The following is a 16,997-nucleotide window of genomic DNA, read 5'->3' on the forward strand; positions in this document are numbered from 1 at the left end:
CACTTTAGACTGACCGGTCAGACCAGGCCTCTCTGAAGATGTCTAAAACCCGAGTGACCAGCCACACAAAGATCTTGGCAAAGTGTCCCCAAAGATAGGGACAACAGAGTCTAAGTCTGTATTGTGGGGACATTTGGAATATTCAAGGAACAGAGAGAAAGGCCATAAAATTGGAGCACAGAGAGCCAAGAGGAAATGGATGTGAGGTGAAGTTGGAGCGGTGAGACAAGGTTTAATCATGTTGGGCCTTGAAGGAGTTGGGCTTATATTCTGAGTGCAGCTTAGCTACATTTCCCTTATTCTTATTCCTCTTCCTCTTCACCTTAAACTCAGGGACTGCCCTGATGATTTCACATGTCAGGAGTACACACAGCTGGTGTAGGTGGATGTACTAAATTAGAAACAGGAAGGGCTGGCAGTAAGCTGTCACACCGGTGCTGATGCCGACAACAGTGACTTGGTGGACTTATTAGCAGTACAGATAAAATAGGTAGAAACAGGATCTGGTTTGGACCTGACAGGGATCCCTCTTGGATTGGATGGCAAGCAGATGGGAAGGAAAAAGAAATAGGACATGCAGCACACACTGGCAGAAATAACTCATGTAATCAACACGTGGAGGCAGCTTCTTTGTACTCAGCACTGTTCTCGTTAGTAGAGATCGGTGATAAAGTTAAACATGGTTTTGCCATCGTGTACCTTTTCTACTTGATCTTGTTTTCCCTGTGTTTCAAACTTTGTCTCCCCTTCTGATTGGAATGGTTCTTTGAGATCAAGAACTGACTGATGTCTGGAATCGCCATTACATCCAGCAAAGCCCTGTCCTCTGCGGGAAGTCCCCAAAACAAGCACACACTTGATGGCTGAGGAAACATTGCAGTAATCTCATAGATCCATGATTGTATTGATAAAATATTTGCCTCCACATTCAGTAGACATATCAAGGAATTACGTGCACACTCAAGGTGGGAATGTCTAGCAAATTTATTCTTTTATTGTGTAGCTCTGTCACCTGGAAATATACACAAGCACACACATCATTCCCATGTACCCACACGATTAGCTTCCAGGCCCATTCTCTTACCCAGCATTCATTGTCCCATACTTTCAAGGTCATCCTTGATAGTCTCTCTGACCAAACCTCCTCATCCTCTCCTGCACACCCTTCAACCCCTTCCCTTAAAAGCAGACTCCTCAGCCTCTTCACTCCCTGCATTTGATCAGATGACTGTGATAGGGGGCTGTCCTGTGTATCATCCTGGGCTCTGCCCATTAGATGCTAGTTGCAAGCCCCATCCCGGATGTGATTAGTAACCACATGTGATTCAAAAATGTCCAGACAATCAGACAGTCATGGTGGTTGCACCACTTTGTGAATATTCTGAAATCACTGAATTGTATACTTCAGATTATATTAGCTAACTTTAAAAGATGTCCAGACATTGCCAAATATCCCCTGAGGGGCAGAGTCTTCCTCAGTTGAGAACCACTGTTTCAGAGAAAAGGGAGATAGGATTTCCAAGTTCAAGGATTTTTTGTTCTAGCTTCCCCCTTTTCTCCCCACATTGCATTATAAAAACCTCTCTTTCTATATTATCACCCCATTTAGCCTCCACTGTTTTCTTCTCAAACTCCAATTCCCCATTTTCTGATTATTCCCAAAAGAGGCATTGACTAACAAGCCTACGCTGTGTACGCGTGTGCCGTGAACCTGAAAGGCCTTTAGAGTGCCAGATCGACTTGCAAATAATTGTCTAGGTGATGTTGGTTTCAAATCTGTGCTATTTAAATCACTGGAATTTTGTTATATAGTTGACAGGTAAGTTCAGAGACAGTTCCGGAACTAACATTTTTGTCTTTAGGATTACGTGTGCTATTTTTGCTATGTTTAGTTTTTCTCTAATTTAATAACTTCCGTCCTTGGAATTTTTGGTGAAGTGTAATCTCTCCTTGGTTTTACAAGAACTGGCAAATCCTGTTTTGTGCGAAATTCCACCCTCAAGCAGAGTTGAAATAAGGTTGGAAGGAAAGGGTAGCAAAAACAACGGGATTGTTTGCATTTGTGTGTGTCACCTTCAGCCATTCTTGAATGTGGTAATAAACACCCCAAAATCCCAATCCAAATGGCTACGACAAAGTTGGTTTCTTGCTCACTAGTGCTGGGACGTGCTGCTGTCTCTGAGGAAGTGGCATTCCCGCTTCTCACTCCTACTCACATTCCACTGGCCAAACAGGTCTCATGGCCAAGCCCAAGGGCAGCGGGGTGCGAAGTACCCCTCCCTCACAGGGGCAGGGTCTGGAGGGAGGGGCATAGTAGACAGGAGCAGCAAATTTTAAAATATATGTACAGTCAGCGCAGTGCTTTTGCACCACAAGTATGGGTGATTTTTTAAACATCCAAACAATCTCCTGGATATGGAAAAACGTATTTGTGATGTTTCCAGCTGCAAGGACTAATAATGTTTTCATAGCAAGTTTTGTGTTTTAGGTTGGTGAACAATCGTCTTGTTAACTTAATGCTCACTAGCTCTTTGGGGTTTTTTTCTTTCTTCAGAGAATTCGTGACTTAGAGGATAAAACAGACATCCAGAAACGACAGATAAAGGACTTAGAAGAAAAGGTACATGTTCAATTCAATATGAATTTCTGTCTTTAAGTTTTAGATCAGAAAATAATGTGAGTTTCACTCACCGTGTTTCATTTCTTCTCAGTTACTGTGTATCGTGCACAGGCAGGTGTAGGGACAGTCTGACCTTCACCGTCAGGCAGGCACCCACATGCCAGCAAAGGTTCTGCCTTCAGCAACCTCTCGGGGACATGTTTGCCTTTTGTGTTGATTCCTGTTCTTTTCTACATGTGTTTTCTTTCCTCAGTTTCCCCTTTCTTACCTTTGTTTCCTTTCCAAAAGTTTCTTTTGAGTTTTGTGACTCTACTTTGGTCTTTCTTTTAAAAATCTTTTCCGTCCCTTTTTGGGAAAAAAAATCATTCTTGTTATTCTTCACAAGAAACCCTTTCTTCCTTGAGCTGCAGTGTCCCCTTGACAGTAAGTCCAGAAATTTAGGTTGACACATGGTAATTATGCCCTCATGTCACTTCCCCCAAGTGACCAGAGAGAGTCCTCCAAGTCAACCAAGCTTTCAGGGGTAAAGCATAGTAGTTCTTAAAGAGGACATTTGGAAATGTGCATGGTGGGAGAAGGGAGAGGGCTCACACAGGGGTGCCGAACAAGGTGCAGTGAGGTAAACAGTCTCACGCAACAAAGAATTCTCCCCCCCTTCCCCCCCACCATGATGCCTAGAGCACCAGTGCTAGGAACACAGCAAGGAGGCTTTCTCTAGAGTGCCAGTCTGAATTCCTGTGTTACAAAAGAATATGGCTATTTTCCAGGATCTCCCGTGGGCACCCAAGAAGAAAACAGCAAATCATCTACGTTTCTGAGACAATGGTTAGGATTTTATTTATCCCAGTTGCTACTGTAGTTCTCCATAAGTGTGAGATCATAGGGAGTCCGTAGGGGCCAGTAGCCAGACCATCAGCACCTGGATTCTTATGTAGGCTCGGTCTTTCCAGATCTATTTGACCTTGAGTATGTGACTTAGACTTGTGTCTAAGCCTTACAGATAAAATAGGGATAATAAAGCTTGCCCTCACCTCCTTTCATGGGTTCCATGAAGAAGCAATGAAGTCACTTACGTGAAAATGACAAAACTCTGAGGGCATTCAATTAAAAAGTGTAATTTTTTAAATTTTCAAACACAAAGTTCAAATCCTCTGCAAAATTTTAAATTTGAACAGTTCTCATTTCCAAAATGTGCTATTTGGTGTTATGAGACTGAATGAGGCAAAGGTAAAGTGCCACAGACTGAGTCTGACTTCCCAGTGTTTGGCAGGAAGACCCAGGAGCAGGGATTGTTCCCAGCTTCCCTGACTGTCAAAGCACATGCCTGATATCTTCCATTTTCCACATTTTTTAATGGCCAGCTCCTGGTTCTAGTCATTTTCTGTACTGACTGAAGGAGGAAATCAGAGTTAAAACCAGAAACCTTAGTTTGGTTCAGTCCCCATTCATCTAAGGAAAAACAAACTGCAAAGGGGTGTGTGTGGATTTTTTTTAAGTATCTATTAATGTCACTCCCCTAGGCATTTTCTTAATAAACCTCATGGAAATTTTAGGAGGAGGGAAATTAAGATTATGTTCCCTGTCAGAATTCCCTGAACTTGTCACAGATCTGAACTTCCTAAACATTTATGATGATGGAGTAATGTACATAATGACAAAGAAGGATTCTTTAGCTATCAAAACAGCATGTTCCACGTATAATAGTAAATTAAGCCACTTCAAAACAATCTGGTTGATTTCTGACTGGAGATTTGAATGAGAGATGAGGTTTGTGACACACCTCCTATTCCCGTGACCTCAATTCTAACACACAGGCCTAGAAAAAATGCTAAAGATCACTTAACGTCAGAAATACTCCTCTTTCTTTTCCTTGGGGTACTTGAACAACTACTGAGGGGACCTGAAATATTCCTTCTTTGTTCCCAGCTTCCATGCACACAGTATACGTCACGTGATAACCACAGACAGCAGAACTGCCTCAGGTGTGCAGCTTTACCTCATCCTGAGCACTTCCGTGGTCATTGGCTTCATTGACTCCCATGCAGGGTTACTCTGTGAGATGGGCACGGCGGTATTGGGATCCCCTTTTACGCAGATAATAAAACAACAGCCCAGAGAGATTAAACAACTTGCCCAGGACCTTATAACAGTCTGTAGCAAATCAAGCCCAGGGGTCAGGGTGTCTGACTCTAGGCGCTACATTCGGCCCACCACACTGCCTGGACAAAGAATCTCATTGCCAATGAGGTGATGGGCATCTCCTGATGCCCTGAGACGTAGAGCTGGTATCTGACCTCCTCAGGGAAGTAGTGAAAGCCTCCCATCCCCTCCATCTTCTGCTACGGGTGTCATTTTACCACTCTCCATCTTCAAGGAGTGAAAAAAAAGGAGAGGGTCTCTGCTTTCCAGACTAATAGAACAGTCACCAGTACATGGCTCCTAGCATCATGTTTATAACTTGACTACAATTTTGCTACAATGAAGCAAGAGTCCTATTAACAGTGGCATTACAGGACACATGCAGATAATGTGCTCAATGTGAGAATACTGTAGACAACCCTTATTCAAAGATGTTGAGTCCAACAGAATGCTCCTGAGGTGTGACAACAAGGCTAAGGACGGACTCTATAAGAGTCAATCACCAAGGACATTGATATTTGAAAAAAAAGCTGATCTGACTTGTGATCTTTAATAATTAGTAGGCAGTTGGTTATGTAGCATTGCTACGTAATGTCTGTCCACCCAAGTATCTGCTTCTTTTTGAAGGTTCTCAGAGAAGAGAGACAAATCAGACTCCATGTAACTTCTATGAGTCAACAAGGAGAGAACTATCTGAGAAGCATGGAGATTCAGACAGCATCATGCATTCATTTTCCAAAGCGTCCTCTGATGTACAAGCATGTTTTATACTATAGATCCTCACTCATCCAGGCAGACCCAGGTTATGCCTGCTGCCCTGATGTAATTACTAATAGTGTCCCCATTTCTACCTCAGAAGTGTCCCACTGTGGATGATATATCCTATGTTTACCTTACCTATTAGTATTCTTCCTGCTCTGCCTGGCTCCTAAAACCTGTCAGATTAACCAAGCAGTGATAGCCTTAAGTGATTAAGTGTATGCTCTGTCATATTTTTGTATTTTTGGTAGGCCCTGCCACACATTACAAAACAGACTATAATATGGACTGAAGTAGGACTCGGGAGGGCTAAACTCCAGGTTTTATTATGCCATAAAATTACAGGCAATTAGACTATTGACTAACTTTTCAGTGCTTATTTTTTTCATTTATAAAGTTATGGGCTTAAATCTATTATCTATTAGACCCCCTCAGAATTCCAAAATGTATGAGCTGATGTTAGTTAACACTGGTTATTCATCGCATTACTTTGCCAATAGATGAGTAAAACATACGGTTTTTTTAAACAGCAGGTACTTGGTGCGTATGTGACAAGCGGTCAGACTTGAGCAAAGTGGAAAGGCTTGAGGTTTTGTACAACATGAATGACACTAAAGAAATCCAGATTTACATAATCTTCTTCTTTTTCTTCTGCAGTTTCTGTTTCTATTCTTGTTCTTCTCTCTTGCCTTTATTCTATGGCCTTGATGTCAAGGTGCCTCTTAAAGGTAAGATTTCATTTAATTCTCAAAATGTGGTTCTAAGAGGTATGTGATGAGAAGGATGTTGCATCCAGTTACTATGCCCATGTTTGTTTGTTTGTTAGTTTTTTAAAAAAAGCCGCTTAGTTTGGTTAGCTTAAATGCCATAAAATGAGAAAAAAGTCACTTGAAACTAATGTTCACTGTGTTTCAATTAAAAAAATTAAAATAAAAAAAGTGAGAAGCAGATCCAGTCCACTTGGGTGATTATTAAAGAAATAAAGGAACCGGGGCGCCTGGGTGGCACAGCGGTTAAGCGTCTGCCTTCGGCTCAGGGCGTGATCCCGGTGTTATGGGATCGAGCCCCACATCAGGCTCCTCCGCTATGAGCCTGCTTCTTCCTCTCCCACTCCCCCTGCTTCTGTTCCCTCTCTCGCTGGCTGTCTCTATCTCCGTCGAATAAATAAATAAAATCTTAAAAAAAAAAAAAAGAAAGAAAGAAAGGAACCATCAGGTATTGTGGAAATCAAGAATTCTGTTCTAGTTAATTGTATTGCTTTGGGAGGTCATGATGTCTGTGGAGCTCAGTGTTCTCATCAGTCTTTCATTATGCGGAAGGAGTTGCTTCCCTATTTGCAAAATGAAGATCTGAGTGTATGTTTAGTATCTCTTCCAGCTTGAAAATTCCGATTCTTTAAGTCTAACAAGCTAAAAATAACTTTTAACCCTTTCTCCCAGTCTGACTTCATCAGAACTCAGGAAAGCAGGCTCTTAAATGAAATTGGATCTTCTTTTCAGATAAGATTATTTTCAATGTCAATTTAGAAAAATAAGAGTTTTATTAGTACTAAATTATCAAGTCCATGCCCCATGAATACATGTATAAATAATCTTAGACACTGATTCCCAGTGCTATGAAAAATACAGGTTCCAAATCCTTACCTCCGACTTAATGGATCAGGTTATTGGAGGTGGAGGTGAGAAGGAGGAGGGTGGGAGAGGTGGAGAGCAAGGAATAATGTATGTCTTCAACAAGCATACCAGTTGATTCTGATGTCTACCCAGGTACAGAAACCACAACTCATACTATCATTATTTAAAAATGAGGAAGGGCCAGGCACTCTTCTAAATCCATGTATCATGGTCTGTGTCAACTTTGGTTGTCCTATTGTATGACACAGGGATCTTTCCTGGACCTCATGTTCTTCAATATTTTCTATAGCAAGTTGAATAATAGAGAAGAGACATTTTCTGTCTCCGTGGGTATCAACTCTGTTACCTAGATGTGGAACAGACAAGCAAAAGTGTTTTAGCATGACCTGATACAGGAAGGAATTAAGCAAATATGCCCAAGAAGTTTATGTCCTCCTATAACAAACCCTCTGGCTTTATTCTATCTTCCAAAAGAGTTTCTGTTCTGACTGTGGCCATCCTTTGTCTGACGATCAGGATGGTAGCCTTGCAGAACCTAAGGAGAAGGACTGAGTCTCTTAAATTGAATGAGAATAGGGGCGTCTGGGTGGCTCAGTTGGTTAAGCATCTGTCTCTTGATTTGGCTCAGGTCATGATCTCAGGGTCATGAGACCGAGCCCCACATGCAGCCTGCTTAAGATTCTTTCTCCTTTCTCCCTCCCCTCTGCCCCACCCCTTTCCTGCTTGCTTGCTCTCTCTCTTAAAAAAAATTTTTTTTGAATGAGAATATATAAGGGGAAATGGGTAAGATTTTCTAGGAAAAGGTAAGAATGGCTAGAGCATCAGAAAATGAATAGCCCTCCCCAACCAAAAATAATAAAGAAATAAACAGAACAAAGTTTAGTGAGACCCAAGTACTATGTGGTAGTTGAGGGAAGAATCAAGACTCATAAATACTAGTTAGAAAATGAGTAGGTTTGAGCATTCACATCAATAACAGCTAACACGTACGTGCCAGGGGCTATTCTAAGCAATACATACAATAACCCTCACAACACCCCCTGTAAAGTCCGTCCTGCTTTTATTCCTTTCTTCACAGCTGGAGACACACCAACATAGGACTTTCCCAAGGCTATAGAGCTACAATTGGCAGGACTGGCGTTTGTATGCACACAGCCTCGCTCTAGAGGCTTTTAGCCACTTACAAACCACCACGCTGCCTCACAAAGGAAAGAGGGCATTTCTCTCACATTGTGAGCCCCATTTGTGTTCATATATATCAGCAGTCAGGGGTGTCTTCTGCAATGTGGGTAGTACTGCCTGGCTGTTAAGCTTTGAAATTACAATGTGCTCATCTCTATGCCTTTTTCCACTTTTTGTGAGTGTTTGAGGGTTGTACAGGATTTAATTTGCTTTCTTCCAGAGTAGCACATAATCGACACTTAGTAATTGTCTGTTGAATGAAAAGTCATGATTATAATTAATAATAACATAGCAAATTAATGTGACAATGAATCTAGGGAGTTTAAAATATGTATAGGAAAATGGCTGAGTAGTTTAGAGTTACAGCTTTGAAGTTAGATAAACTGTTAAGTTTGGATCCTGCCTTTTACAAGCTATATCATGGTAACTTTAATCCACCTGAGATGAGGTTTCCTATTCTGTAAAATGGCTATATTACCTACAACATGGTATTATAGTGAGAGAACTAAATGAAGTTATACATATAAAGGACTTAACCACATTGTTTGGAACATAGTTCATAATCAGCAACTCTTAGCTATTATTATTTTTAAAAGTTAGCTATCACATTTACTGAATTTGTCCGTGTATAAGTTTGAGATTGTAACTTGTAGGAGCACCTGGGTGGCTCAGTCAGTTAAGCCTCTGACTCGTGGTTTTGACTCAGGTCATGATCTCACGGTCTGGGATCCAGACCCACATCAGGCTCTATACTCAGTGGAGAGTCTGCTTCTCTGCCTCTCTCTCTCTCCTTCTGCCCCTTCCCCCATTCACATGTGCTCTCCCAACACCAATAAAGAAGTCTTGAAAACAGAGGAATTATAACCTCTAGCATTACCAAGTGGTTTACCACCTAAACCAGAACAAGTAATTGCCTTTTTGTCTCCTCTTTTCAGGGAGTAATCTAGATTTAAACAAGACATGACTGGAAATTGATCAATGCCACTTTTATCTCCAAAGCAGATGAGGGAGAGAGAGGAAGAAGTGAGGGAGAAAAATGTTTGGCTTGTTGGCAGGTAGTAAAGGCGTACTGCACATAACCATAAAAATATTTTTCCTACTAGATTAAGGATTTATATTCTAAGACTAACTTAAATTATATGTAAAAATACCCTCCTTAAATTGGAGCCACTCGTGCTTTTTTTTCTTTTAGCAATTACCTAAGTCATTTTTGTCAGTGATCTAGAAGCTACTGAAGGCTCCCAAGACGGCACCCTTACACTGCTCTCAGCGGTTGCTAAGTAATGCAGCTCCACAGATAATATTAGGACTTTTATCTTAAGCAGGGGAACCCCACGTAGTTTCAGGAGATAACATCTGCCCATGCATTCTGTAGATTTATTCTAAATAAAAAGTGTACCACAAATTCTTCCATGTCAGTTATACAGGGAGACAAAGGAAAGAAGAAAACGAGAGGAGTACAGAAATAGCTATCACCAGGTTATTGTTACATCCAGATTATAATGACCCATTGAAAATCCTCTTCTTCTGAAGAGGGACGTGTTAATGAAGAACATATCAGAACCAACTCTGTTCATTATGAAGTTTGGAAGACCAGACAGAGAACAGGTGATCATGATTTTTCATCTACATACTGTTGTTTGTTTTTAATGATCCCAGTGTCAACCATGAACCCTTGAACTTGATAGTTCAGTATTTTCACTTCCTGTCTAGTAACATAAAACATGTTAAAAGGCACATAATACTGTATTATTGTTCTGATTTTTAAAAAAGCTTAAAAAATATATACTGTATTATAAAAACAGCCACAGGGGTGCCTGGGTGGCTCAGTCAATTAAGCATCTGCCTTCTGCTCCAGTCATGATCTCTGGGTCCTGGGATTGAGCCCTGAATCGAATCGGGCTCCCTGCTCAGCAGGGAGCCTGCTTCGCCCTCTCCCCATCCCCCACTTGTGTTCTCTTTCGCTCTCTCTCTCTCTCTCAAATAAATAAATAAAACCTTAAAAAAAAAAAAAAACCCAGCCACAGTTGATTAGTTCTCCATTAAAATATGCAAATATTTATTTCTTATTACATTTATATTTTTTCAGTCCCTCCTGCCCGAGGCCTGTGGGTTGCCTGTGGAAAACAAATGGCAATATGACTCTACTGTATTTATTGTTTAAAATGAAGAATTTTGTTCCTTTTTCTTTTATATTGGTAAGAGAAATAGAAAAGATGAATCACTGTATGCCAACTAATCAGTCTTTTTTTTTTAAGATTTTTAAAATTTATTTGGCAGACAGCAAGAGAGAGAATACAAGCAGGGGGAGGGGCAGAGGGAGAGGGAGAGGCAGACTCCCCACTGAGCAAGGAAGGAGCCTGATGCAGGGCTCAATCCCAGGACCCTGAGATCATGACCTGAGGTGAAGGCAGATGCTTAACTGACTGAGCCACCCAGGTGCTCCTAATCAGTCTTTCTTTATGTAGATATATCTATTAGTCTTCATCTATTAATATTGAAATTGTTTCCCTCTCTGTCTTATACATTAGACTATTAAGAAAGCATAGAGGAGGGCTTATGCTTTATTTATCTTTGTATCTTCAAGGTCTACAAGAGTGCCTTATAGATACTAGGTGCTGGATACATTTTAAGTTGACAGATGGACTGAAGGGTAGACAGATAAATGAATAAATGGTTGGGTAAATGACTGAGAAAACAGATTCGTGACATGTTAGATCAAGCCCTGGATAGCATGGGACTGTAATACCAAGATGACCCTCTGATTTGTTCTTTATGTGTCATTGGGGAATAACTTTAAGAATGAATGAACAAAGGAAAGAATACATGAACAAATACATTCTCCCCCAACTCCTTGGTGGTGATGTCCTACTCACCTGGCTCAGTGCTTCTCTTCTAGACACTCTTATAACTCACTCTCCACACAGCAGCTAAGTGAGTTTTAGAAAACACAAATCTAACCATGCCCCCTGCCTGGGAAAGCATCATCATTAGAGTGAAATCCCACTCCCTTAATGTGGCCAAACAGAGCCTGGTGTGGTCTAACTGCAGACAGTCTCTCGAGCTCTCTCTTGCTCTAGAAGCTCCTTTCATGAGCCTTCGTCCCTTCTGCCTACTGCAAGGTTTCGTCCACGCAGTCCTTGTGTACACAGTACGTTCAGCCCTACTTTATCTAGCAAACACCTACTCAGTCATCCTTCAGATCCCAGCTCACTTGTGACTCCCGCAGAGAAGTCTTCCTTGATTTCGCTCCCAGCCAAATTTTACATGCATTCGGATTGTTTTGATTGTTGTTGTTTTTGTTAATTGATGCCTGTATTCCTCATTGTATATAGGTATACAAGGGCCAGGACCATACATGTTTTCTTTATCCTGTAACCCTAATACCCAGGTAGAGCCTAGCTTGTAGCTGACAATCCATAAATACTTCTTAATGATAGTGATGATATTATGGTACAGAAGAGAAAGAAGACATCTGTTTTGTGAGTCAATGAGTGCATTTCATATCCATTTTATTTAACAGAGTCTACAAAATAGATACTGTTATACCTCTCTAAATATTAATTTCTTAATATAAAAAATTGGCAAGTAATAGCATCTACTGTTTTTTCTAAGGATTAAGTGACATTATATAAGTAAAGCAACCAGTACAGTACCTGGCATGTAGAAAGGCTCATTAAAAGCCAAGTTCCTAGGACATACTAAGCATTCTGTCTTGGATCATGCATTATGAGATGTGCTTCTATCTATTTTGACCACATTTCCCACACAGCTGTCAACTAGTTAATATCCATTTGTCCTACCCTTTTCAGGGTAAAATCAGGTACTCAGGGAAGCCTCCTCTGAGCCTCTGACTTCAGTTATGTTTCATTCACTATTATTTTCATAGGCCAACTACCTAACAGGGTCGGTTTCCTCATCTGTAAGATGGAGGTAATAATAAGAGCTACCCTTTATTGACTGTTTTACTATATGATAAATTGTGTATAAGGATTGATGAAATGAAAGGTGTCAGGAAGTCCCTTAGGGGTCTGGATGGTAGAGTTAGTTGGGTGATGGTGCCCTTTACAGAGACCTCAAAAGCAGGAAGAGGGAGTGACTGCTATCCAGAATTTGGGGTTATTTATGATAACTAGAGATCAGAAGGTAGCTACAGTTTGTGAATCAATATGCCTCTAAATATGTGGCCCATAAAGGATCAAACTTAACTTCTAGCAGTTAGAAAACCCTAAAGAATAGTGAACATAAGTAGCCTGTCCATTGAACCCAACTCATATTTGCTAAGTGTCATCTATGAACCAGGCAGTGTGGCGGGTACTTGGATACTAGAGTCACAAGTCAGAAGTGACATCACTGTACTCATTCACTTACAGTCTGGTGGCATGTAGTAAATTCTCAGACATGGTAGCTGCAGTCGTTGTTTGACAGAGGAGGAAACTAAAGCTCAGTGACTTTAAGCAACCCATTCATAGGAATCCCTGAGATTCTGTCATATCCCAAGGGCCTTGTCAATCAAAGATGAATTTATATTCTATATGGTTTTCGTTATAGTGTACTGACCTTTGGTTCACTGAAACTTGGTCATCGATGGTGGTCCATTGGATGGCGCTTTAGTTATTCAGAATGCCCGTTTGAATAAATGTGGCTCTGTTCCAAGTTCCATTACAGATACTCACTGTACACAAATTTAATATTCTGGGAGATGGCCTATATGGCCATTTGTTTTTTTTAAATCAACGTGGTTTTATTCAAATGATGGGCTTTACCTCAATTATGACAGGCAGAAATGATGCATATGTGCTTTGAAACAGAATTTTAGATTTATCTCTGAGAATGTATAAATTGAAAGTTTGCAAGCAAAAGACTTTCTGTGTTTACAAATTTATTTTATCCATACAAACACACATACACTGTATATATTTTATATGTGTATGTATATTGCATATTATACACACACACCTTAAAAGTATCTTTTATATACATTAAGATCAATTCTCTTCTCTACCGGGGATATGAAAGTATTACAGTTGTAACTAGTTGTTTGGGGCTCTCATCTCAGTGGGATGTAAATATGAACACAATCTATTTTTCTCAAAACATGGTTTTCACTCAGGTTTTAATCTTCCTCTCTTATTCTTTAATAAATCTTAAGCTGGTTCTTCAGTTTTTCAGTTCTTGAAAGTCTAGCTCAGTTTCAAATTCAACCTCAGATTCTATCTAATCTCATTTCTTCCCTATCCCAGGTGTAGGACAGGTTCATGATCTGGCTCTAAGAGATCTCTCCCTCTTCGCTCTTCAAAGCTCAGTTCTCCTGGAGGGCAGGGAAGAGGTAGGGGGGAAAGGGTACATGCCTCTCAACTGCATTGACAGTGGTTGTGACCCTCTCCCTGGTGGTTGATGCTATTTCTCTGGCTGTTACTAGTTCTTGATATCCTTTCTATGAGAGGTGATGAAAGACTGGCCATTTGGGGGAACATATGCGTGAGTTCTTCAGAAGCTGTGCAGGGTGTGTCCACAGCAGTATTCCCTGACTGGCTGAGACCCAAGCTCTTCCCCTGCCACTCTGGATCTCAGCATCGGTGCTCCCAGCCACAGCATCTTGCTGGGAAGGAAACTCCTGCCCCTGTCTCTGCCCTGCCATCCCTCTCCAGTCCTCTGCCTGGATAGACGAAGGAAGATGTGCAATAGGTGAGCATTGCTTTGTGTTTGAGCACCAGAATGTGAGTCTGATTTGTGCAAGTACCAACAGTCTCTCCCTCCTACATCTCACCCACTGCACTTCCTTCCCACTGGTCCTCCTCTGTGACCCTATCACTCTTTCCTTCATGTCTAATCTAGTCTTTAGGAGCAAAGTGGCTCTGCAAATATGAATTCCAAATATTTCTGACTGGCGCTTATGGCAGGAACTCTTTTGAATCTTTCATTTGCCTCTGGTTGGTAGACTGGAAACTTTCTTGGGGTACTCATTTTATTGTCTCCCACCACTTTGGATCTTGATCACTATTTCTGGGGCATCAGTAAAATCTGCTACAGTATTAGTATTTTTGTTTTACAGATGGAGAAATGAAGATTTAAAGAATTGAAATAACTTGTCCTTGGACATACAGTGAGAAAATGGAAATCCCATTTTTCTCCATCCACGTTATTCAGGCTCTAAAGGCCATGTCTTTGAGCCGCACATGATAGCACATCCTTTGTGCCATCTCTGGCTTTTTGGGGGAAGAGAGTATTATGACCTTACCTTCTAACCAAGTGAAAACTCAGACACAGAGACTTAAAGAGGAATAGGGCTAGGAGTCCTAACTGGTATAGTCCAGGGACATTTTCAGGAACATCTCTGGATCCAATTAAGAAACCTGTATGGCATAATTCCCAGGGAATCTCCAGGTCAGGACCTCAGGGTGGAGACCACCTGCCACTGGATACAATTGTTGAGGAGGAAATATGACATAAAAGTAAGTCACTGAAGGGCATAGACAGACCTATTTTAAAAATAATCCTATATTTATATTTGGGGGTATTGATAATTCATTTGAGTTTCTAAGGTGTTGTCTTGGAAGGCCCCAGAAGAAAAGACCACAGTGATAATTGCTAATACGTCAGGCCACTTACTATGAAATAAGACCTGTTCACCGCTTTTAATGCATATATAACCCTTGAAACAGATCGTTCTCTTTTCTCATTTAAAATTAAAGTGATTTACCTTAGAGACTTCATTTATATAACTTGCATTAAACCATAGAGCTCAAAGAGGTGGTAAAGAATTTTTTTTCTTTAAAAAAAGAATTTTTTCCTTTTTCAGCTAATGACAGAAATGATGATTTAAGAATTTTCCCTCTATTTTACAGAGTAACCGAAAACATGGATAAGACCCCAGAAAGGCAAATGCTTCTAGACCTTCAAAGATGGCAGAAATGTTTACAGCAGTGAGAGGGAGATCAAAAGCTAAGAACTACCCTGTAGCCAGGACTACAACTGTGTATTTTAAAGCCATTATTCAAGGTTTCGTACTTGACAGTTCCCACATGACCCTGTTGAAAATCTACAATATATGCTGCATTTAATGAAACATGTATATGTCAAACCAGAAGAAAAGAACTATAGACCTATATTGTGTAAAGAAAAAGTTCAGCAATGGAAACAGTTTCAGCAGATCAAGGAAAGATGTGTCTTGGGCATGGAACCAAAGTTACAAAGAAACATTCTCCCCCTGCTGTGCAGGGGGATCATTTTAATGTAACACCACACCCCATGGAAACACTAGTCCTGAAATAAACATTTAAAAAAATCAAAACAAACGAAAAAACAAGGGTGGGTGGGGAATGAAGCACGAGGAATACCTATGAGGACCTATTTACAATAAAATGTTTCATTTGAAAAGTCTGGTTTCTTACTACAGGGATTTGCTTTTTGTCTTTATTGTTGTTTAAAACTCAGGAACAGAGCCCTCTGCAATGTGAATGGGAAGGAAAGCAGTCTCCCGTTTGTTTTTCTGCAAGAGGTGGAGCTCGTGGAATGCATTCCACAGAAGACAGACGAGAAGCGGATCACAGTGACTAAACTGGCAACAAGGCGGAGGACTTAGGCGAATGTAACATAAGAAATAAAAGCAGATTTGATGCTGCCTTGGCCTTCTGTCACATCTGTCTTCCTCCACGAACAGACTGATCTCATTCATATTGAAAATTAAGAAGATGGTGCTCTAACTCACGAGCTCCCTGACTTGGTTCTGATTAGAATGCTGACATCTCTAGGGAACACAGGCCCAAGAGCATCTCTGAATCCGTTTCCAAAATACTGGTTTTCCAATGGCTGCTTAAAATTGCCTGCAAATACATACGTTATACGATTTGAATAAAAACACAATAGAGGTGAAAAGTAAACTTCTACCAACAGCTGAGTTTGCCACAGAGATGTGAATATTCAACGAAATTATGATGATTTTTTTAAAGTATCCAGATATGCCTAGAGCATTCTGACCTCTTCTTATTTAGACTGATAACATTTTATCCCCAGAGAGCTGACAGCAGCAAGATAGCTCTACTTTTTTTATATAGAAGTACATACGTTACCAATAAGGTCGTTTTCTACCAGAGACAAGTAGAAGACTGGTACTTTTCCTAAGTTATGTAATAGTGAGTCTTGAATTCAGCTCTGAGAGCCAATAAATGTTCCTGAAAAGCAAATTTTACACCTCATTTACTGTAGATAACAAAACAGCCTCAATTTTTCAAATTGTCAAGGTTTTATTTACAGGGCTAGATTTCCCATGCATAAAGAATGTGTGTAGGGAGCCAGTAACTCTTTCTATGAAATGCTACGCAAATCCTTCCATACGAGAGTTCTGTATCTTATTCTTTGGTTTTTAGCACTGGCATTTTCCAAGCCAGAACAGGAACTGAAGAATATGCAAGAAAGGCTAGAATGCTGGGGTCCCACGTTTTGTCCTTCTATTTACTGCTGACCCAGGTGTCTTTGGCCCAATCACTTAACCTCTCTGTGCCTCAGTCTCCTCATCTGCAAAATGAGGTTAAATGCTTTTTCATGAGGTTTTTTTGTTTTGGTTGGTTTTTTGTTTGTTTGTTTTCGGGTTTTTTGCAATTCTGGAACAAGAGGTGCTTAAGGTAGCACAAAGTGCTTTGTAAAATTATGTCTGCTGTATT

The 16,997-nt window shown here is 40.6% G+C and overlaps 1 protein-coding gene across 1 annotated transcript in view; it reads left to right on the plus strand.

Annotated features, from left to right (window-relative positions):
* JAKMIP2 (janus kinase and microtubule interacting protein 2) overlaps positions 1 to 15,699 on the plus strand; it is a 162,698-nt gene extending 146,999 nt beyond the window's left edge. The window contains exons 20-21 of the mRNA XM_040622262.1: positions 2,555 to 2,620; positions 15,183 to 15,699. Of these exons, the coding sequence (XP_040478196.1) occupies positions 2,555 to 2,620; positions 15,183 to 15,203 (87 nt within the window). The 3' untranslated portion in view covers positions 15,204 to 15,699. The remainder of the gene's footprint in view (positions 1 to 2,554; positions 2,621 to 15,182) is intronic.
* The last annotated feature ends 1,298 nt before the right edge of the window (positions 15,700 to 16,997 follow it).

Source organism: Ursus maritimus, unplaced genomic scaffold (genome assembly GCF_017311325.1).
Source record: "Ursus maritimus isolate PB19 unplaced genomic scaffold, ASM1731132v1 scaffold_5, whole genome shotgun sequence".
NCBI classification, from domain to species: domain Eukaryota; kingdom Metazoa; phylum Chordata; class Mammalia; order Carnivora; family Ursidae; genus Ursus; species Ursus maritimus.